This window comes from Salmo trutta, chromosome 7 (genome assembly GCF_901001165.1).
Source record: "Salmo trutta chromosome 7, fSalTru1.1, whole genome shotgun sequence".
In the NCBI taxonomy this organism is placed as follows: domain Eukaryota; kingdom Metazoa; phylum Chordata; class Actinopteri; order Salmoniformes; family Salmonidae; genus Salmo; species Salmo trutta.
The window spans coordinates 28,604,366-28,629,122 of NC_042963.1; the positions used below are offsets into that span (position 1 = coordinate 28,604,366).

The 24,757-nt window shown below is 42.6% G+C and overlaps 1 protein-coding gene across 8 annotated transcripts in view; it reads right to left on the reverse strand.

Annotated features, from left to right (window-relative positions):
- The window catches only part of nap1l4a (nucleosome assembly protein 1-like 4a), a 64,350-nt gene extending 46,887 nt beyond the window's left edge, over nucleotides 1-17,463 (reverse strand). For 3 of the 8 annotated variants that reach the window (XM_029758499.1, XM_029758502.1, XM_029758501.1), the window contains exons 1-4: nucleotides 17,245-17,272; nucleotides 13,069-13,135; nucleotides 11,956-12,002; nucleotides 1,772-1,844 (exon numbers count right to left, since the gene is read on the reverse strand). In XM_029758499.1, coding sequence (XP_029614359.1) covers nucleotides 1,772-1,844; nucleotides 11,956-12,002; nucleotides 13,069-13,135; nucleotides 17,245-17,257 — 200 coding nt within the window. In that variant the 5' untranslated portion in view covers nucleotides 17,258-17,272. Of the gene's footprint in view, nucleotides 1-1,771; nucleotides 1,845-11,955; nucleotides 12,003-12,562; nucleotides 12,607-12,990; nucleotides 13,136-17,200; nucleotides 17,217-17,244; nucleotides 17,273-17,440 lie in introns of those variants that run through there. The other 5 variants (XM_029758500.1, XM_029758507.1, XM_029758505.1 and 2 more) reach the window with 5 other exon arrangements.
- Between the last annotated feature and the right edge of the window lie 7,294 nt (nucleotides 17,464-24,757).

A 24,757-nucleotide genomic window follows, 5' to 3' on the forward strand; every position in this document is an offset into this window, starting at 1 on the left:
TTGAGCACACAGCCATGCAATCTCCAGGCAAACATTGGCAGTAGAATGGCCTCACTGAAGAGCTCAGTGACTTTCAACATGGAACCATCATAGGATGCCACCTTTCCAACAAATCAGTTCGTCAAATTTCTGCCCTACTGTTATTATGAAGTGGAAACATCTAGCAGCAACAACAGCTCAGCTGCAAAGTGGTAAGCCACACAAGTTCACAGAACGGGACCGCAACACTCAGAGTTCCAAACTGCCTCTGGAAGCAACGTCAGCACAAGAAGTGTTCGTCGGGAGCTTCATGAAATGGGTTCCGATGGCAGAGCAGCCACACACAAGCCCAAGATCACCATGCACAATTCAAAGCGTTGGCTGGTGTGGTGTAATGCTCGCCGCCATTGGACTACAGAGCAGTGGAAACGCGTTCTCTGGAGTGATGAATCACACTTCACCATCTAGCAGTCCAACAGACAAATCTGGATTTGGAGAAGGCCAAGAGAGCGCAACCTGCCCCAATGCATAGTGCCAACTGTAAAGCTTGGTGGAGGAGTGTAAAGTTCCAGTGAAGGGAAATCTTAACACTACAGCATACATTCTAAACGATTCTGTGCTTCCAACTTCGTGACAACAGTGTGAGGAAGGTCCTGTTTCAGCAATGCCCCCGTGCACAAAGCGAGGTCCAAAAAGAAATGGTTTGTCAAGATCGGTGTGGAAGAACTTGACTGGCCTGCAAAGCCCTGACCTCAACCCCATCGAACACCATTCAGGAATTGAACGCTGACTACGAGCAAGGCCTAAACGCCCAATATCAGTGCCCGACCTCACTAATGATCGTGGCTGAATGGAAGCAAGTCCCCGGCCATGTTCCAAAACCTAGTGGAAAGTCTTCCTAGAAGCGTGGAGGCTGTTATAAAAGCAAAAGGGGGGACCAACTCCATATTAATGCCCATGATTTTGGAATGGGATGTTCAACGAGCAGATGTCCATATACTTTCAAGCTCTAAATAGCAGCATACCTGTTGGCTTTTGGTCGTTGTACCTAGGGTTGCAAAATTCTGGCAACTTTCAATAAACTCCCTAGGTTTCCCAAAATCCCAGTTGGAGGTTTTCCAAGAATCATGAGGGAATAAACAGAAAATCCATAATTCTCCAACCAGGATTTATGGAAAACCAGGGAATCTTTTGAAAGTTTCCAAAATTTTTGCAACCCTAGTTGTAGCCTCTTTCATTTCACCTTTAATTATGTCATTTTAATTCCATCTTCCATCGATTAGATCTCTTAAACTTGCTTTACGACCAGCGGCACATCAATTGCAACTGCCTCTCCACAGAGAACACATTGAAAGGATCAGAAAGCATGCCATTTTTTGCAAACTTTTCCAGATCATCAATATTTTATGTTTTGATTTCTAAGACATTCTCAGGTTTATAGGCCTATCACATCAAAATAAATAGATTTATTGTGATGGTGTAGGCTATATTACTTTCTAAAGTGTAGATGTTCCAAAGCACAGCAGCAGCTGCTTATACGCGTAGAAGCGCGGTGATGCTAAACACCTTTATGTTAGTTAACGGTAAATTACAGTCTGTTGCATGACAATTACCGGCTGACAAAATTTCATGACCACCACAGCCTAGGCACCCCCTACTATAGACACACATCAAAAGTTTGGTTTATATTTGGTTAGTCCATTACGCAAGACCTGAAAACATTTATTTTGCGTGAATACTTAACTTATATAGTGCTGGAATCGCCCATAAAAGATCTGTGACCAGTGCTCACCTCTCCATGTTGTGGAGGCTGTCCTGTCTGTCCAACGGTCCTCCTGGGATCTGCATGCCATGGTCTCCCTTACCTGTCAATCAATCAGAGCACACACACACAGACTCACACTTGAGCACTACTACTCACCAATTCACTGTGTGAATCATGCTGGCCACGTTCCAATCTGCACATTTAGACTGAATCTAAATTGTATTACTACGATTCCTCATGTCCCATCTCCTCCTCCAATGTGCTTTGAGAAGGAGGCAAGGAGGTCAGGGGTGCTGTAACTATATGATGAAATGTCATAACCTGTGAGCAAGAGAATGTTTTCAGGACCACAGCGAGTGATCGCAACCAAGAGAAACCGCTCTGACTTCAACAACATGGCAGTGGAGAGCGCCACGCTCAACCCCCCCACCAGAGCTCTTAATGAGAAGATTCTACAGAATTGTTTATTCTCCTACCTTGGCAAACACTACATTGATCTGCATTATTATTATTCCCCTAAAGTTTAGATTTGTAAAACAATAGGAAATAAAACCCGATTTATTTTCAACCGCAAGTACTGTGTTGGGACTCCTGATTATACGCCACAAATTACTGCCAAAACCCAGGAGGGAGGGATTCCTCAATGGAAAAATGACAAGGGATATTGAGGATTATATTGGAAACGTGGAGTTCAGAAACCATGGCCGAGCAACTTGCACGATGAAATACGGATTCGGGGAACGACAAGGACGGCAACTCCAAGGCTGTTAAATCAGAATTGATCAGGTACTAGGAGAAGAAATTCCTCCAAGACACTAAAATGAGGGTTATGGAACAAACATTGAATGAGTATGAACGGGACATTGAAAATGAAACTCGCATGGACTTAAAACAAGAAGTGAACAGTGAAATTAGTTATATGGACTAAAGGGTCAGTAAAACACTTAAACGGTTTATGAAAAGGCAAATGAGGACAATACAAGCTCTACTTCCATTCGTTTGAACAATGTGTGAAATCAGTGTAACTACCCAAACTGGTTATTAAAAAGTTCTCTGGGGACATAAGCCAATGGCAAACGTTTGAGTCAATGACAACAATTGAAAATAACCCAAATCTCAGTAAGTCAGAATACTGTAAATTCAACTAACCGGTACAGCTGCAAATGTAGTTGCAGGTCTAGCATTATCTGATGAGATGAAAACGCAATCCAAATTCTAATGAAAACCGATTTGGAAGTAAAGATCTAGGTCATTAATGCGCACATGAACAAACTCTTTGAACTTGACTTCAGAGACATTGTAGCATAGCGCAAACTACATGACGACATTGAAATGCTGTTCATTGACTACAACTCAGCGTTCAACACCATAGTGTCCACACAGCTCATCACTAAGCTAAGGACCCTGGGACTAAACACCTCCCTCTGCAACTGGACCCTGGACTTCCTGACGGGCCAACCCCAGGTGGTAAAGGTAGGCAAAAACACATCTGCCATGCTGATCCTCATCACAGGGGCCCCTCAGGGGTGCGTGCTTAGTCCCCTCATGTACTCCCGGTTCACCCACGACTGCGTGGCCAAACACGACTCCAACACCATCATTAAGTTTTCTGACGACACAACAGTGGTAGGCCTAATCACAGACTACGATGAGAAGGGTTCAGAGACAACATCTCCCTCAACGCGAGCAAGACAAAAGGAGATGATCGTGGACTACAGGAAAAGGAGGACCGAACACACCCCCATACGGGGCTGTAGTGGAACAGGTTGACAGCGTCAAGTTTCTTGGTGACCACATCACCAAACTATCATGGTCTAAAACACACCAAGAAAGTTGTAAAGAGGGCACGACAACACCTTTTCTGCCTCAGATTTTGCATGGGTCCCCAGATTCAAAAATAAATTCTACAGCTGCACCATCGAGAGCATCCTGACTGGTTGCATCAGCGTCTGGTATGACAACTGCTTGGCATCCGACCGTAAGACGCTACAGAGGGTAGTGCATACGGCCCAGTACATCACCAGGGCCAAGTTTCCTGCCATCCAGGACCTCTATACTAGGCGGTGTCAGAGGAAGTCGCAAAAAATTGTCAAAGGCTCCAGTCACCCAAGTCATAGACTTCTCTCTGCTACAGCATGGCAAGCGGCACCGGCACGCCAAGTCTAGGTCCAAAAGGCACCTTAACAGCTTCTACACCCAAGCCACAAGACTGCTGAACATTTAATTAAAAATGGCCACCCGGACTATTTGCATTGACACCCCCCCGTTTTTACACTGCTGCTACTCGCTGTTTATCTATGCATAGTCACTTTACCCCTACCTACATGTACAAATGTTAAAAGCAACCACCAGCTTTCATATGTTCTCATGTTCTGGGCAAGGAACTTAAACATTAGCTTTTTTACATGGCACATATTGCACTTTTACTTTCTTCAACACTGTTTTTGCATTATTTAAACCAAATTGAACATGTTTCATTATTTAATTTGAGACTAAATAGATTTTGATGTATTATATTAAGTGTTCATTCAGTATTGTTGTAATTGTCATTATTACACACACACACACACACACACACACACACACAATTTTTATTTATATATCAATTATTGGAGGACAAAAAAAAAAAAACGATGCCGATTGTATTTGTATTTAAAAAAATATTTTTTTAATATATAAATAAAAAGTTTAATAAAATCGGCATCGGCTTTTTTTGGTCCTCCAATAATTGGGATCGGCGTTGGAAAATCATAAATCGGTCTACCTCTAGTCACAATGCATACTGTGACAAGATGGATCACAAATCCAAAGACTAACGAGTTAACGGTTGAAATGAGAGAAAACAGAGGAGAAAAGGCAGGTGTTGCACATTCCTGCAGAGCGCAAGACAGTTCCCTCGGAAAGTATTTGGACAACTTGACTTTTTCCACATTGTTACATTCTTCTCTGCAGGTCCTCAAGCTTTGTGAGGTTGGGTGGGGAGCGTCGCTGCACAGCTATTTTCAGGTCTCTCCAGAAGTGTTCGATCGGGTTCAAGTCTGGGCCACTCAAGGACAGCCAGACTTGTCCCGAAGCCACTCCTGCATTATCTTGGCTGTGTGCTTAGGGTCTACGTCCTGTTGGACGGTGAACCTTCGCCCCAGTCTGAGGTCCTGAGAGCAGGTTTTCATCAAGGCTCTCTGTACTTTACTCCATCTTTGCTTCAATTCCGACACATCTCCCAGTCCCTGCCTCTGAAAAACATCCCCAAAGCAGGTTGTTTCCTCCAGATGTGATACATGGCATTCAGGCCAAAGAGTTCAATCTTGGTTTTATCAGGTTCTTTTGGAAAACTCCAAGCGTGCTGTCATGTGCCTTTTACTGAGGAATAGCTAAGGTTTGGCTACTCTACCATTAAGGCCTGTTTGTTGGAGTGCTGCAGAGATGGTTGTCCTTCTGGAAGGTTATCCCATCTCCACAGAGGAACTCTAGAGCTCTGTCAGAGTGACCATCGGGTTCTTGGTCACTTCCCTGACCAAAGCCCCTCTCGATTGCTCAGTTTAGCCGGGCGGCCAGCTCTAGGAAGAGTCTTGGTGGTTCCAAACTTATTTGAGAATGATGGAGGCCACTGTTCTTGGGGACCTTCAATGCTGCAGACATTTTCTGGTACCCTTCCCCAGATCTGTGCCTTGACACAATCCTGTCTCGGAGCTCTAAGGACAATTCCTTCAACCTCATGGCTTGGTTTTTGCTCTGACATGCACAGGCAACTGTGGGACCTTATATAGACAGGTGTGTGCCTTTCCAAATCATGTCCAATCAATGGAATTTACCACAGGTGGACTCCAATCAAGTTGCAGAAACATCTCAAAGATTATCAATGGAAAAAGGATGCACCTGAGCTTAATTTCGAGTCTCATTGCAATGGGTCTGAATACTGAAGATATTGTTTGGTTATAAATTCACAAAAATGCAAAAAAAACTATTTTAGTTTTGTCATTATGAGGTAGTGTGTAGTTTGCTGAGGATTATATATATTTTTAAATCCATTTTAGAATAAGGCTGTAACGTAACAAAATGTGTAAAAAGTAATGGGGTCTGAATGCACTGTATATCATGTGTAGAATGCGCGGAAGACACCACTGAACAATCCTGCACTCAGCCAATGAGTACCCAGATATGCCACGAAGAGCACATGAACACAAGACGCTGTAGTTTCTATTTCACCAGGTAACAGTGAAGGTAGCACGGTTTAACTGCAAACAGATAGGCATTTCTATAAACACTAAACAGTGTCAAGTAGCCAGGTGTTTACTAGATGGGGGCAGCCAACGCAGTTTTATTAGCAAAGACATTTCAAGCACTTACCTATAGTAGGACAGGAAGTGCTGAATTTGCATACATTTGGCTCAGTTACGTCCAAGAACATAACCTGCATTAGAGTAAGGGTCCCTCGCTAGTTCACATGAAAGACGTGTTTATTCTCAAAAGCACGGCAACTAATCAGTCTCCTCTGTTCCAAAAATACTGAATCTTAGGAGTTGATTCAGTATTTTTGGAACAGAGAAGACTGATTAGTTGCCACAGCAGGAGTCTGACACTCAGAAATGGGAGTAGACACCAGGAGTCGATGTGCAAAGGATCTAGAAATCAGTTACTTCGGAGTTCACTCTCCACTACGTCATCGTTAACAGTTGAAAAATGGCAGAGAAAGGCAAGTGACAGCAATGAAGTCCTGTAAGCAATACATTGAAGAGTCCCTATGGGACTCCCAATCATGGATTTTCTGCCTTGGATGCGTCTCAGTCTACTGCATCGCCAGTGTTTCACTTCCGCATCTGCAGTGAAAGATGGCAAAGCTAAAACCGTGTTAGTCAGACCATGAAAATGTCTTCTCAAAGACGTCTGTAGCGTCCAAATGGTTTGACCTAGAAACTACTACGATCCCTCTATTGAAAGATGACACGAACACTATGGTGTTCTCCCTTTTGTTCTACGACACCCACAAGTGTCAGGAGACTCGTCTGAAGTCGGTACCGCTGAGATGCCAACTTGTTTGGTAGCGTCCAAACCGTTTGGGCTACAAATTAATGGGACCCCACGAAGGTGTTCTTCATTTTGCACTACAACCCCCACAAGTGTCATGTGACTGGTCTGAAGGTAACCGGTACCAGTTTTTAAATAACAAACGTAAGAATGAAGTAAGTTTTGGGACTACACCAAAAAAAGGGCTTAAATGTGTGTAAAATAAATGTATATCCACTGAGGTTAAAAACTTTTTTTTATATAGCTCATAGATTTAGGACAGACTTCAAAACCTTATTTCTTGACTGTCCATTTTGCCATTAGTAAAAAGATGTTATTCTATGCGTTTCTATGGGCTTTAGCAGTAAAAGCCAAAATCTATATTTTATCAAATCATTACATTTTTGGGGGGGATACCTAAAGGGGTAATAACATTCCAAATCAAATAGCTGAATCTACAGTATGACCATCTTAAAACAATTCCATATGTCAGCTTAGCACAACCTCCCCCAACCTCTTAATTAAACTAAGGTATTAAAAGGCCCTAGCCCAGTCTAAAAACGTGATTGACTTATGTTTTATATATAGACACACTACATGATCAAAAGTACGTGGACACCTGCTCATTAACATTTATTTCCAAAATCATGGGAATTAATATGGAGTTGGTCCACACTTTGCAGCTTTAAATGCCTCCACTCTTCTGGGAAGGCTTTCCACTAGATGTTGGAACAGGGACTTGTTTCCAATCAGACGCAAGAGCATTAGTGAGGTCAAGCACAGATGTTGGGCAATCAGGCTTGGCTCGCAGTCAGCGTTCCATTTCATCCCAAAGGTGTTTGATGGGGTTGAGGTCAGGGCTCTGTGCAAGCTAGTCAATTTCTTCCAAACCGATCTCGACAATTTCTTTATGGACCTTGCTTTGTGCACAGGGGCTTTGTCATGGTGAAACAGGAAAGGGCCTTCCCCAAACTGTTGTCACAAAGTCAGAAGCACAGAATCATCTAGAATGTCATTGTATGCTGCAGCTTTTAGATTTCCCTTCACTGGAACTAAAGGTCCTGGCATCCACCAAACACAGATTTGTCCGTACGGTGAAGTGTGATTCATCACTCCAGAGAAAGTGTTTCCACTGCTCCAGAGTTCAATGGGGCGAGCTTTACACAAGTCCAGTCAATGCTTGGCATTGCAATCTTATGCTAGTCTGCAGCTGCAATGGAAACACATTTCATGAAGCTCCCATCGAACAGTTATTGTGCCAACAATGCTTCCAGAGGCAGTTTGGAACTTGGTAGTGAGTATTACAACTGAGCACAGATGATTTATACACTCTACAGCACTCGGCAGTCCAGTTCTGCGAGGTTGTGTGGCCTACCACTTCGCAGCTGAGACGTTGTTGCTCCTAGATGTTTCCACTTCACAATAACAGCACTTACAGTTGACTGGGGCAGCTCTAGCAGGGCAGACATTTGAATAACTGACTAGATGGAAAGGTAGCATTCCATGACAGTGTCATGTTGAAAATCACAGAGCTCTCCAACAAGGCCACTCTACCGCCAATGTTAGTCTATAGAGATTGCATGGCTGTATGGATTGCTGTCAGCAACGGGTGTGAGTGAAATAGCCAAATCCACCAATTTCAAGGGATGTCCACATACATACACAGTTGAAGTCGGAAGTTTCCATACACAGGTTGGAGTCATTAACTTGTTTTTCAACCACTCCACAAATTTCTTGTTAAACTATAGTTTTGGCAAGTCGGTTAGGACATCTACTTTGTGCATGACAAGTAATTTTTCGAACAATTGTGTACAGACAGATTATTTTACTTAATCACAATTCCAGTGGGTCAGAAGTTTACATACACTAAGTTGACTGTGCCTTTAAACAGCTTGGAAAATTCCAGACAATTATGCCATGGCTTTAGAAGCTTCTGATAGGTTAATTAACATAATTTCAGTCAATTGGAGGTGTACCTGTGAATGTATTTCAAGGCCTACCTTCAAACTCAGTGCCTCTTCACTTGACATCATGGGGAAATAAAAATAAGTCAGCCAAGACCTCAGAAAAAAAAAAAATTTGTAGACCTCCACAAGTCTGGTTCATCCTTGGGAGCAATTTCCAAATGCCTGAAGGTACCACGTTCATCTGTACAAACAATATTACGCAAGCATAAACACCATTGGACCACACAGCCGTCATACCGCTCAGGAAGGAGACGCCTTCTGTCTCCTAGAGATGAACGTACTTTGGTGCGAAAATTGCCCTGCTCATCTGCGTGAACGTGCCTTAGGCATGCTGCAAGGAGGCATGAGGACTGCAGATGTGGCCAGGGCAATAAATTGCTATGTCTGTACTGTGAGACGCCTAAGACAGCGCGACAGGGAGACAGGATAGACAGCTGATTGTTACACGTGATCTGCCACTGCAAGGACAACCCCTGCACAGGATCGGTACATCCAAATATCACACCTGCGGGACAGGTACAGGATGGCAAAAACAACTGCCCGAGTTACACCAGGAACGCACAATCCCTCCATCAGTGCTCAGACTATCTGCAATAGGCTGAGAGGCTGGACTGAGGGCTTGTAATCCTGTTGTAAGGCAGGTCCTCACCAGACATCACCATCAACAATATCGCCTATGGGCACAAACCCACCGTCGCTGGAACAGACAGGACTGGCAAAAAAGTGCTCTTCACTGACGAGTCGCGGTTTTGTCTCACCAGGGGTGAAGGTCAGATTCGCGTTTATCGTCGAAGGAATGAGCGTTACACCGAGGCCTGTACTCTGGAGAGGGATCGATGTGGAGGTGGATGGTCCGTCATGGTCTGGGGCGGTGTGTAACATCGGAATGAGCTTGTTGTCAATGCAGGCAATCTCAACGCTGTGCTTTACAGGGAAGACATCCTCCTCCCACATGTGGTACCCTTCCCGCAGGCTCATCCTGACATAACCCTCCAGCATGACAATGCCACCAGCCATACTGCTCATTCTGTGCGTGATTTCCTGCAAGACAGGAATGTCAGTGTTCTAGCAAGGCTAGCGAAGAGCCCGGATCTCAATCCCATTGAGCACGTCTGGGACCTGTTGGATCGGAGAGTGAGGGCTAGGGCCATTCCCCCCCAGAAATGTCCAGGAACTTGCAGGTGCCTTGGTGGAAGAGTGGGGTAACATCTCACAGCAAGAACTGGCAAATCTGGTGCAGTCCATGAGGAGGAGATGCACTGCAGTACTTAACGCAGCTGGTGGCCACACCAGACACTGACTGTTACTTTTTGATTTTGACCCCCCCTTTTGTTCAGGGACACATTATTCCATTTTCGTTAGTCACATGCCTGTGGAACTTTTTCAGTTTATGTCTCAGTTGTTGAATCTTATGTTCATACACATTTTTAAGTTAAGTATGCTGATAATAAACACAGTTGACAGTGAAAGAACGTTTATTTTTTTGCTGAGATATATATAGCGTACGTTTTTCACACTGAGGTTGGAATAATACTGTGAAAATTACAATTTATTTAAAAAAAAGTCATTTGACCTTTATTTAACTAAGCAAGTCAGTTAAGAACAAGGTCTTATTTACAATGACGGCCTAGGAACAGTGGGTTAACTGCCTTGCTCAGGGGTAGAACAACAGATTTTTACCTTGTCAGCTCGGGGATTCGCTCTAACCACTCTTCGCTCTTCCCAATGCTCTAACCACTTGGCTACCTGCCACCCCTTTTAGGCTGGCAGGTAGCCCTTTTAGTGTAAGAGCTGTTTGAAAAGACCGCCTGGAATTTCAGCCTGTTTAGGTGGGATGGTTAATAGACCAATAAGAGAGAGTTCCATACCTCTGCCAATAACAGCTAGTTCTCAGTTTTCCCCTCCCAGACAATACTATCCAAATTCTTATTTGAGAAATTGCTATTTTCTAAAGATACTGTATTTCTTTTTGGCCATTTGAATTGAAAACAATCACAATAGGGTACTTCATTCTCACCCAGAAATGATAAAAACAGCTGCATTGGACCTTTACAAATGTTCCATTAGTCATATCCCTAGATATCAAGATAAGAACATGTCAGCAGCTCTGTGACCAGGGTCGTGTTCATCATGTCCCACAATGGAAAACATTTCTAAATATTTTGCGATGGAAAAAGAAAACGGTGTTTCAAATCCGACAGGTCTAGGCAGTCCCACCCTGTTTCATTCCGTTTTCTTCTGTTCGTTGCCTAGGACGAATGACTGGCAGTTTGTGCTGATCCAACAGGCTTTTGCTTCCCATTTATATTAATAAATGCCCTCTTTATGATAGCAAAGCTGCAGAGAATGATTGAAAGAGGTATGAACAATCCTATCATAGCCCTGCTCGTGACTAAACATTACATGGCACATGACTTCTGTATAAGGCTGTGAGATACTACATGCAAAATAGTCTGTTGTGAAATAATCAGCTGAGGCTTAGAAGGAGTGATCTAATGGTGGGGCAAGGAGGCACTTGGGTTAAAACAATAGCTCAGTTCATGTTAACTTTTTGCAAAGCACACACACATACATACAAATAAACACAGGGCACCAAGTTCCTGTTTACTCTGACAAAGAGGGAGTCTTATGTTCCTAAAGAAGGGTTGAGTGTACAAAGCAATCTCACAAAGTAAGACTTATTGTGGCAATGTTCACATCCTAGGGGATCTGAAAAGCTATTATCAAAAGTTAGAAAATACAAAGTATTTCCACAGCATCCAACTAAGAGGCATGTTATGCACATATAAAATTGAATGATGCTTTTAAAATGTATTTGTCTTCAAGAGGTGACAGATAATTGGCACGATGCAGAGGTTAGGTACAGTGCAGGATAATCAGTGACCCTATGACAGCATAGATCAGAGGCTGTCATAAAACAGATGGCAAAATGAGACATTGTTCCATAACCGGCCATCAGAGTCGGGATAAGAGGTTCAACTATCTCAGCTGGATGGCTGGCTGCATTCTAACTAAATACATTTCATTCCTACATGATCATTTCATCATTTTAAAATCGGATTTTGTATCCTCCTCAAATCTTCACTAGGAAACAGCTGTCTTCCTTAGAATTGAAAATGCAAGTGTATTCTGATTTGAGACGCTTGATGTAAACTGATTATGAGTAATATAATTGGTATTTCACGGGCAAAGCAGATACTTGCCATATTCCTTCACCACATTAGATCACACAGAACATACCTCTGCCTTCAGCTTTGTTGGCCTCCATCGTAACAGCTCCTTCTGCTCTGTAGCAAAATAGATACAGGGGTCAATCTGGGAATTAAGTGACTTATGCTCTTAATAAACGAGGCATGCTTGTGTACAACATAACTGGAATGATAGGTAGTTAATACTAAGTTCATAGGCAGTGCAACAGTGGTGGTTAGGTAACTTTGCTAGTATTATGTTAAATTAACGAAGCTACTACCAAGAGTTCCTGGCAAGCCTATTGTCAGTAAACAAACAAGCCTGTCAGTTGACTAGCTAACTTAGCTAAGATCTGCTGTTTGGCTGGATATCGAATATGTAAAGTTAAAGTGACGGCCTTAATAGGTATTGTGAAATCAAAATGAACTCGCTTGCTACAGTAACCGGAACACAACAAGCCCCAAGAGCGCAGTTAGATCACGCATTATGCTTGCCTTTGGCATGAATGATACATTGACATGCTACGTTGCTAGCGTGCCTACAATAGATAGCTAAGATTATTCGCGACACGGTCCGACATAAACAGAGAAATGTCGTATTACCAGATCCTCAAAACAACGAAATTTACATGTTCTGTCTGTACGCATTAGTTGCCTACCTGTTAGCGTAACTAGACAATTCTAGCATCCACACATACCTCTCTGGGCGGTGCCACAATTATTTGACAGTAAACGTTAGCTAGCAGTAACGTTAGCGTGCTAGCTGATAGCATGTTCGCATGCTGCCCCTCAGAAACCAATTTTATGGCCAACAAAAACCAGATGACACGACAGCAAGTAGTTAGTCAGCTAACGTCACACACAGAAAACACTACCAAACGATTAATATTAATGGTCGTCCACGACGACCATCATATAAACTTGTTTCTCCTTTAGTCAAATGCCCCCACTCAACGAGCCAAATGACATGTGGGAATCTCGCTAGCTAGCCAGGCATTTGTTGCTAACAATCAAATGTCACAAACAGTAACGTATCTAACACTAACAACACGCCTCTGACAGTTTCTACCATTTCACTGTTCAATACCTCCTGTTGAACCACAAACAATGTAACAAAATCCAATGAGAATAGCTACGTAGCTATCTGGCGAATTCTGCTCCTTACCTCAGAGTCTTCTTCTTCTTGAATGTTTTATGGCAGACTACACCTACTGACGTATTGCCGCCACCTACTGTACAGGGTTTTGAAACAAAACAAAAATATTATATTCCATTGCGGGGAAGGGGGACCCGAGATTTGTAATTTTTTTACCCTTATTTTACCAGGTAAGTTGACTGAGAACGCATTCTCATTTACAGCAACGACCTGAGGAATATTTACAGGGGAGAGGAGGGGGGATGAATGAGCCAATTGTAAACTGGGGATGATTAGGTGACCGTGATGGTATGGGGGCCAGATTGGGAATTTAGCCAGGACACCGGGGTTAACACCCCTACTCTTACGATAAGTGCCATGGGATCTTTAGTGATCACAGAGAGTCAGGACACTCATTTAACATCCCATCCAAAAGACAGCACCCTACACAAGGCAATGTCCCCAATCACTGCCCTGGGGATTGGGATATATCTTTTTTTTAGACCAGAGGAAAGGGTGCCTCCTACTGGCCCTTCAACACCACTTCCAGCAGCATCTGGTCTCCCATCCAGGGACCAACACTGCTTAGCTTCAGAAGCAAGCCAGCAGTGGGATGCAGGGGTGTATGCTGCTGGCGAGATAATACAAGAAGAAATCAAAACAATCAACTCCTTCGGTCACATCCCTACACAGGCTCAGGTGCCTGTGAAGGTGGAGCATTCATTAACAAGATTCCTTGCAATGCCGATGCATTGACAAGGAACATCAACTTGTGTCTCTACTCCTATTACCATTACTTATTCAACGTAACACCTTTTTTGCACTCTTCTCATTGCCTCCGGATAGGAGACATTCTGGACAGCACTTATTCTTGCCACATCAGTCTCCTTCACCCTAACAGGACACTTCAGAAATTCAGGTGCATGTTCACCACCACAATTTAAGCTTTTAGGCTCAGCTGGCATATAATACTCCTCTCATCTACATACACTTGACACATTACGGAATAATTGACATTTATCACACTGCATTGGTTTGGGCATGAAGGCAATCTCATTTAACCCAAATACATGTGAGAAGGGAGAGACTCTTCTTCAGGAAACAATAGAATGGATGGTGGGCTTCCGCACGCCATCTACTATGTGGGTCAGTCGTTTTGCACCAACCACTTTATCAAAATCTTCATGTATATCCTTTGCATTTACTTCTAGCACCACCCCAGAGATAACACCCTTGATAAGCGCCCTGCTTCGAAGATCCGCACACATTCCAATCGTACAACTTCGAGGCGCAAAGCACGCTCCTTCTTTTCCATAAAAACACAAAAAAACAAAATAAGCCCACTTCTCATTATTCTCATCGACACCACCTCATCCAACGCATCCATCATTTTAACAGAGACTTCAAACAAATCTCCCAGGTAACACTACTGACCCCACTGTAATCCAATTCTTATCACTCTCATCTCCACTTGACACGGCATCCGATTCAAACAGAATATTCGCTTCCTCCATTTTCCCCAAAACCCCCCAACTCTTCTTCTTCGATGAGGTTTAAAATGGCGGTTGGCATCCAATAAATGTTGCATTTCTGCCACCTACTATACTGGAGTACAACTCTTTAAAAAAAGCAAAGTATTTGTTTTTTTGTAAATAAAATCAACAAATACCCTACCATCTAAACCTACTCACTAAAAACCCACCACTCTACTCCACTATTTAAATATATCAAGTTCTACTGGAGGCCAACACCAACCCTCAACACAACCTGTAACTCTTCTGATGTCAAGTCTCACACATTCAAATACCTCTCTGCAGCTGTCACCACAACCTCAATTTTCTACGACTTACGTTCTATCCCTGCAGTATAGTTGATAACCATTGCTATAAACGCAAAAAAATCCAATCTTACTGAAGCATATATCAGTTGTTGGCCTATCCTTCTGTACTGACTACTCACACCACTTCTCTCAGTATACCTCCCCCATCTTCCTCTACTCTATTCACTGCCTCTGCATACGACAACTTCTGCACTACTCTAACCCTGGAAACCTCAAACTGCCTCTCTCTCACCGGACATTTCTGTTCCTCAGCCCCATGGGCACCCCTACAATTAACACATACCACTACCTTCCCCAATGCCACACATTCCTTCGTCTCATGCCCTTCTGCACATTTCTCACACCTAGGAACCTCCCTCCTACACACTGCTGCCACATGCCCATAAGCTTGACACCTGTAAGAACGTAATGTATTCGGCACAAAGCTTGAACAGTATAAGTTATATACCCTAACATAACAGTCAGGAGGACTCAACATCAAAACTCAAAAGAACAGACAACAACTCTTCTGTTTCACCAATCACGTCACCTTGTCTGCGTTGCACCAAACAACAAGCATCACAAACACTGAATCCTCCCCCTTCAGTTGGTCAACTTTCACACCTACAGTTACCCCAGTAATCGCTCCTTTCAATGGCGCCCTTTTCTTGAGAGCAAAACAATTTACACCTCTTGTCCCCATTTATTTAACACGGAGTGCCTGCTCCCTCTGGCCAGCAAAATCACAAACAGTTATCATAAGACCACTTCTGGATACCTACACCGATTCCACAGCACCCAATTCTGTTTTCACCAACCCTGAAACTACAAATGGATCAGCCAAAAGGCAAGGGTTCACTTTTTCCAAAAAATGCACTCCTACCGTCACAGACTCCTCTTTATCCTGACTCTCGGTGCAAACCTCAGGCTTTGAGAACTTCACCACATCTACCACCTCCGATACTTCGCCCTCATACACTTCCATTTCTCCTCCTGTCTTCAATCCAGCATACAGCTCACTCTGCTTACACTTCCTACCATTCTTCTTTAACAAAACATATCCCTTTTTTCCTCCATATTTAACCGATTCAAGCTCACTATCTTTCTTCGACCTCCTCTGCCTCTCGTTTTCCCTCCATTCCTCCTCCATATTCCAAGTACACTATGATAATACTGCCCTTCTCCTGACATACTGTACATCTTGTTCTTGCCCTCTCAAGGGCAGTCATTTTCCCCTTCTTCAATTACTCTGGACGTGCATTGGGATTCTGAGAACTTCAACGTTGCCTTCAGCTGAACTTGCAAAGAGAGATGGTTGATCTTTAGCCCAGCTAGGTCTTCTTCTTCGGTAAATTGGCTATCGCACAATTTTACGTGCATCCTGCCACCTACTGTGCAGGATGGAAACAAGATCCACAAAAAAACTAAACAAACTAACAAAAAACAACCAAACTACAAAAAACCCTGATCCCTACATAGGTTCAAGGGGAACCTGGGAGGGCGGGTCTTCTGACGCCCGTACTCTTCGCAAGTCTTCTAATGTAAAATCCTTAATTCCCAAAAGATTTTCTGCCACAGCCACAACAATGTCCAGTTTCTTAGACTTCTTTGAGACTTCTGCTGTACAGTTTATAACTGTGGCAATGAATGGCACAAAATCCATATTTTTAACACACAGGGTATCTTTTGACTGGCAGCAAACATTTACTGCAGGCTGTGGTGCGTCCACAACCATATCGTCACTAGCTTCACTTGTATTCTCAATTATTTTAAATCGCCTCCCCATGGGAGATTTGATTGACCAATCTAACTTTTGTCACTTCAATCTCCTTCACCCTTACAGGGCACTCCAGGAACTCGGGATCATGAGCCCCACCACAATTGCAACACCGTCATCCTTATACACACCATTCTTCAGTATACTCTGTCCGTCTGCACATACTTGAAACAAGGCCAAATTCTTTACAATTCTTGCACTGCAATGGTTTTGGGATGAAAGCTCTTACAGCATATCTTACATAACCAAGCTTCACATGCGTTGGTATTTGCTCTTTATCAAAAAACAACAGGACCGACAGACTTCCTTATTTTTCTCCATTCACCCAGAGGGTCAGACGTCAGGCACCACTACACCGGGAATTCTCTTCAGATATTCAACCTGAACATCCATCGTCACCCCTGAGATGACTCTGATGGGAGCTCTACTCTGAAGTTCAAAACACAAAACTTCTGTTGCTCGTATTCTTTTGAGGCTCACCGCAATCTTCTGTTCTTTAGAATTACAATTCATCTAAATAAGACCACTCTTGGTCCCTGACAGACTTTTCCCAGTGCATACTTCACCATTTTCAACACCTGAAACGGGTCTCCCACATGTGCATCCTTACTCAACAAACGCATCCCAACAAGAAGCGATTCATTATCCTGCACTCCAATTTTAGACTGCACTTCAAAATTTCCTTTTTGTTCCAGTTTTTGATACTCCTGTTGTCCATTCAGAACATTTGTCTTGACGAACTTTGCTCAACGTGCTGTTTGATTCGAACCCAACATCCACTTTCGCTATCTTTCTTTCCATTTTACCTCAGGGTCCGTGCGGCTCTTGCTTCTTCTTCTTCTTCTTCTTTGGGATTGGGATGGCGGATCGCATCCAACTTTAAAGTGCATACACCGCCACCTACTGTACTGGAATGTGAGGCCAGTAATTAAATTAGCTTCATTATTCCTGTTCCTCTGAGAAGTTGAAATAGAGCCCAAGACACCCCTTCCCTTCCCCCACCAATGTTCCCTCTAAACTGCAGGCGCAGTCCCCGGGACTGCCACACAGAAGAAACCACGCAGAGAACCACAAGATTGAACATCACTCAACTTTGTAGAGTTTTCCCTCTTAGTTATTAACACTAAAACGTGTTAAAAACGTTTCCCTTTACTGTGGGAATTGTGATGAATCAACACAATATTAGCAACTTTCAATGTAACATACCTAAACAAACTATCCAAGACTTAGTATGCAAAACTAACTATGTAAGAGATTTTGTAGTAGGCATAACGCATTGGAGGATGATTCTAATGCATTGACAAGCACCATTCAGCCAGTGTGGAGCTTCAGTAGGCCTATAAGCAAATAGACCATTGATATCTGGATCTGTGCCATTCACTTTGAACTGGACTGTTTACGGCATGAGTGGTCACGAATAAACGAGCTGCTTATAGCCACATGTGCACATTTGTTCATATTCTTTGCTAGTTAATGAGTTATTAGCCCATCTAAAAATAATTTGTAGTCAGCAATTGGGGAGTGATTGCTTCCTACAACAGCACAAAATGTTAGCATTGCTAGACATTTTTTAAAGCCAGTCAGGTAAACCACTGTTTTTGTCTTAAAGGGGCAGTGTTGTATTTTGAGAAAGCATTGAATATGCTAAATAGCCAATAGGCAGAGGGTAGCATAATTTGTCTGATTCTCTGTAATAATGGTATGGGAATAATAATGCATTTTATTTTGTAAAGTGGTTTCTTGTTTCAAACAACAGAACAACATTTTCAGTCACCTCCTTGTCTGAAGGATAAGTGGATAAACAGGTTAATGTCAAGCCCTGCATGTTGTTTTTCTTTTCAAAAGTCTCATGGAATGTAGACCTACATTGAACACCATACTTTGGTTGCTACTGTAGGCTGAATGATAGAACAGCTATTTCCATGTTAAAATGTTATGGGATGTATTTTCTCCATTGTTTGTGATGGTAGGCCACTCTGGTAGGCCTAAATTATGATCAAGTAGCCTACTTAACCACTGTCTGAAACTGTAACAAAGTGTGTAAACCTCAGTTTTCATAGTAAACAGATGTTGGAAGTTGCACAGAATTTTTACAACCTGGAAGTTTGCACTCAGCAGACCTTAAATTTGCTCAGTGCCCAAACAAATGTGTGGAAACATTGCTCATGAGGAGCTGAATGGCAGTTTAATCATGACAACACGCCTCCCACACCTTTACAAGTATTCCCTGAACTTACTATATGTTTCTTTGGAATGGCAAATGCATCATGACCACCTCTCACATCATCTGCTGATCACCAGTTCTCTTAGCTACGGATTGTTACACCAGATAATGTGATTTAGCCAAAGATTTCTGGTATCCATTACTGGGAGTTACAGGATAGGTACTGTTTGGTGTAGAACTGATCATTTTCGACCAACCTTGGATATCTGAATGCCTAGCATCTGTTTGATGCTACAGAGCCCCGAACAGCTTATATAAACAGGGAATACACATTTCAAAGATTGATAGAAAAGTAGCATATTTATTTTATGGTGGTTCTATGTCATGGCTCTCCAACCCTGATCCTGGAGAGCAACAGTCCTGTAGGTTTTCACTCTAACCCTAATCTAGCACACCTGGTTTTAATTAGCTGGTTGATAAGCTGAACCAGGTTAGTTACAATTGGAGTTGGAACAAAAACCTAGAGGAAAATATCCAGGAACAGGATTGGAGACCCCTGTTCTACCACAGAAAGTTGGTGGCAGCTAATTGGGGAGGACGGGCTCGTGGTAACGACTGGAGCGGAATTAGTCTAACGGTATTAAATACATCAAACACATGGTTTCCATGTGTTTGATGCCATTCTATTCGCTTCGTTCCAGCCATTATTATGTGCCGCCCTCCTCTCAGCAGCCTCCTGTGTCTTTTACATGGGCTTATGCTGAGCCACACTGGCTGCGTTAACACAGGCAGCACAATTCTGATATTAGACTAGCTAATTCATAAGGATAAGTAATTGATAAGTAAACATGTCCTGTTTCAGGAGAAATGGTTATTTCACTTACACCTCCCTAATTCTCCCGATTTTCAGGAAAAAGTGGACATTTCGCCTAGATATCCCTAATATGATAACTGCGGTGTACAACATAGAAGCTTATCAGGTTCTGATCGACTTACTATGCTTTTTCATCCGAGATTGGCCCCCGATTGCTAATCAATCAGTTCTTTATTCTCCAGGCTCCGCTTTGTCGTCAAAATGGACAACCTTGCAATGAATGACATATATCCATCGTGATTTGCCCTGGACTTTCACTGCTGACCTCATTACAGTATGAGAAAAATTTGATAAGTACATTCCCATTTTGGCCCTGTGTAACCTTTATTTAACTAGACAAGTCAGTTAAGAACAAATTCTTATTTACAATGACAGCCTACCCCGGCAAACCCAGACGATGCTGTGTCAATTGTGCGCCGCCCTATGGGACTCCCAATCACGGCCGGATGTGAAACAGCCTGGATTCTAATCAGGGACTGTAATGATGCCTCTTGCACTGAGATGTAGTGCCTTAGGGCCCATCCCAACGCCACATCATCTAGTTTCTTCTAATTGTAGCCTACAGGTTTCTGACAATCACCATGGTGTTGTGTCAGCACTGAGGTCATGTGCCACCTTTTTCAGCCACAAAGAGGGTGAACGGTTGGCCAGAGTCCGGAATGCCTAAAGCCGGAACTGATGACAGAGCTAGTTTAAGCTTGCCAAAAACCTCTTTCTGTTCTTCCGTGAGGACTACAAGGTCTTTTGAATTGGGGTCTCCCTTGAGGAGGTCGTTAAGGGGTTGTGCAATTTCGGAAAAGGAGTCCACGCAGAATTTGTTGTAGTTGCACAAGCCCATGAAGGAGCTGAGTTCTTTAATAGTGGTGGGTTCCTTGGCGGCTTGTATGGCAGCAGTAAGACTTTGTGTCAGCTATCTTTTTCCCTGCAAGACCAGTTGACCGAGGTAGATAACCTGTGATTGCATGAGTTGGGTTTTATCAGGGCTAGCTTTATGGTCTTTGGCATGCAAGTGGTCAAACAGGGATTTTAGGTCCTTGGCATGTGTTGCCTCATCTTGTGATGCCGACAATATATCATCAACCTATAGTATGAAAACACATGACATCGGAGGGAGATCTTGGAGATGTCGATGCAATGCTTGATGGTAAATCGAAGGACTATTATGAAGGCCCATAGGAGTCCTAGTCCACTGATACGGTTGACTATCCACAGAAAAAGAAAGCCATATCAATGACCGAGAACACACAGTGACCAGGTGACAAAGAGGAAAAAATGGTTGAGGGGTTAGCCACCATTGGAGTGAACTTGGAGATTCATTTGCATTCCTGTAGTCCAGTGTCACCCGCCAGTCACCATTTGATTTCCTCACTGGCCATACCGGACTATTAGAGGCAGAGTGTGTCTTTTCAACAATACCCATGTCACATAGATCTCTAATCACTACTTTAGTAGTGGCCATAGCTTCCCTGATGATGGGATATTGTTTTGTGCACGGTGGGGCAACACCTGTCAAGCGCCCTGATTCCATGTCCAAAATTCCACAAAACTTTTTCTTTGTAGTCTAAATAGGATGGTTCTGAACTGTAGAGCCCTGCAGTTATCTAAATCGCCACGTCACCTTTCCTTCAAAGATGTGTAGAGTAAAGTTGCATAATAACATCAAGGCCTAAAATAGGTTGTTCAAATGAGCCTATTCACACCCCTGCATCAATCTTCATTGGATCAATAGAAATTGATAATGGTTTGGTCTGTTTCATATCTGTCTCCCCCAGCCCCCCACCCCCGTTGCTCTCATCTTCTTGCCAGTGTACTCAGTAAATATATGTTTTGCATAAGAAGTGGGCAATGCAGTGACTTCAGCACCCGTACTCACTAAACAAATCTACTGCAAAGTTGTTAACAAGCATGTTCACATACAGTACATTCGTAAAGTATTCAGACCGCATGCCTTTTCCATATTTGTTATGTTACAGCCCTTTTCTAAAATTGATTAAATTGTTTTTTTTCTCCCCTCATCACTCTACACACAATAGCCCATAATGACAAAGCAAAAACTGTTTTTTGATTTTTTTGCAAATGTAAAAAAATAAAACAGTTACATACAGTAAATATTCAGACCCTTTACTCAGTACTTTCTTGAAGCACCTTTGGCAGCGATTACAGCCTTGAGTCTTCTTGGGTATGATGCTACAAGCTTGGAACACCTGTATTTGGGGAGTTTCTCCCATTCTTCTCTGCAAATCCTCTCAAAGTCTGCCAGGTTAGATGGAGAGCGTCGCTACACAGCTATTTTCATGTCTCTCCTGAGGTGTTCGATCGGGTTCAAGTCCGGGCTCAAGGACATTCAGAGACTTGTCCCGAAGCCACTCCTTCATTGTCTTGGCTTTTGTGTTTATGGTCGTTGTCCTGTTGGAAGGTCCTGAATGCTCTGGAACAGGTTTTCATCAAGGATCTCTCTGTACTTTGCACAGTTCATCTTTGCCTTGATCCTAACTAGTATCCCAGTCCTTGCCGCTAAAAAACATCCCCACAGTATGATGCTGCCACCACCAAGCTTCACCATAGGGATGGTGCCAGGTTTCCTCCAGACGTGACGCTTGGCATTCAGGCCAAAGAGTTCAATCTTGGTTACATCAGACCAGAGAATCTTGTTTCTCATGGTGTGAGAGTCTTTTAGGTGCCTTTTGGCAAACTCAAAGTGGGCTGTCATGTGCCTTTTACTGAGGAGTGGCTTCCTTCTGGCCACTCTACCATTAAGGCCTGATTGTTGGAGTGCTGCAGAGATGGTTGTCCTTCTGGAAGGTTCTCTCATCTCCACAGAAGAACTCTAGAGCTCTGTCAGAGTGACCATCGGGATCTTGGTCACCTCCCTGACCAAGGCCCTTATCCCCCGATTGCTCAGTTTGGCCGGGCGGCCAGCTCTAGGAAGAGTCTTGGTGGTTCCAAACTTCTTCCATTTAAGAATAATGGAGACCACTGTGTTTTTGGGGACCTTCAATGCTGCAGACATTTGATGGTACCCTTCCCCAGATCTGTGCATCAACACAAGCCAGTCTCTGAGCTCTACGGACAATTTCTTCAACCACATGGCTTGATATTTTTGCTCTGACATGCACTGTCAACTGTGGGACCTTATATAGACAGGTGTGTGCCTTTCCAAATCATGTCCAATCAATGGAATTACCACAGGTAGACTCCAATCTCAAGGATGATGGAAACAGGATGCACCTGAGCTCAATTTCAAGTCTCATAGCAAAGGGTCTGAATACTTATAATAATTCATGTTTTTCTGTTTTTTATTCTTAATACATTCGCAAAAAAAAAAGGTTTTCACTTTGTCATTATGGAGTATTGTGTGTAAATTGATGAGGGAATTGTTTTATTTAATCAATTTTAGAATAAGATTGTAACGAAACAAAATGTGGAAAAAGTAAAGGGATCTGAATTCTTGCCGACTGCACTGTATAAAGTGTAATATTGGGATGCAAACTCTAAATTGAATACATTTCAACTCTATATCTGACATGGTACTGGCACAGATAGAACAATAAGAAAGATCTTTCACCAGATGTATAAATGTAAAGCATCCGGTTGGCATTACCACTCACTTTCAAATATGGTGGTGAGAGGTAGCGCATTGGCCGGCAGTGGGAGAAGATGGAGCGAGATGAACGTTCTGCAAATTTTCTCAAAGATGAATACAGTTTTCTGTTTTCAAATCTTAGTTTTGTAGACTTTACTTTTTGGCCAAGTAAAAAAAATAGCGTTGTTTAGAATGAGTGCAAGGACGAATTGAGTTATTGCAAACGCGCACTTCACAAAGTGGGCGTTCCCTAAAGGAAATATGCAAATAAATCCTGGAACGTGCCAATAGACTCTCGCTAGCTTATGCTTTGTTCTGCCCACTATGATTAATTTGCTCCCATTAGAAACTACAAGCTGTGGTCTGTTTTGGGTTAGTGATAAAAATCTTTGGTATAGGTGTTCTTTTTTTAAGCCCATAACCATTAAACCACTAAGTATGGAAAATAATTATCAGTTGCAATTGTTTTTGTCACAATTCATGCTGTCACTAGGAAATAACATGGAAAACATGAGAAATGATTAGTCATTTAAGCATTTAAATGTAGTTTTTAAATGCGTCAGTGTTGTACTGGCTAGTACCATGGAAATGAAATATTAAACACACTTTTTGCTATTTCTTTTGAAGATTTGCCTTTGTTATGCATACTTAATCATGAAAATGATAATGTAATATATAATTTTTTGCATTTCAATCAGAATTTTGTCACAAAAATTGCATACCCATTTAGGAAAAGAAATTGCAAAAATGAAATTGATTTATAATTTTTCCATTTGCGTTTCCAATTGAGTTTCGGCAGCTAAATGCTTCCATAGACGAGTATGTTGATTTATAACATTTTTACATCCATCAGAATTGGTTAAAGTTGGCAAATTGATTGTGGCAGGTGAAACGTTTTACCATTGCAATATTTGACAGTCACATTCACCTTGGTTGACTGAAGCGTGCACAGCCGGGCGATGCCTCATCTCGATAGGTTATTCCCCATCATTTGCAACAATGTCAATGAGCGTCATTACTATTTTTCCCTTGCGGTACCTCAAACTGTCGTGATTACCAGCTGAGATACATTTTATGAGTTGATTTTACTCCTGGCTCAGAGTTTGTATGGGCAGTGTCTTAATGTCATCCTAAAGCCTACTCCGAGCTGTAAGTTTTTAGTCCTACATTTTTTTTAGGATCTTTTCTGAGACGCTTTGGGGATACGGGCCCTGGGCGTAAAATCAACTGGGTGTAAAATCAACCCATAAAGGAGTACTTTTAGGGGTAAAATCAACTCTGGGTGTAAAATCAACCCATAAAGGAGTACTTCTAGGAGTAAAATCAACTCTGGGTGTAAAATCAACTCTTAAAGGAGTACTTTTAGGAGTAAAATCAACTCTGGGTTTAAAATCAACCCATAAAGGAGTACTTCTAGGAGTAAAATCAACTCTGGGTGTAAAATCAACCCATAAAGGAGTACTTTTAGGAGTAAAATCAACTCAGAAAAGTTCATCTCAACT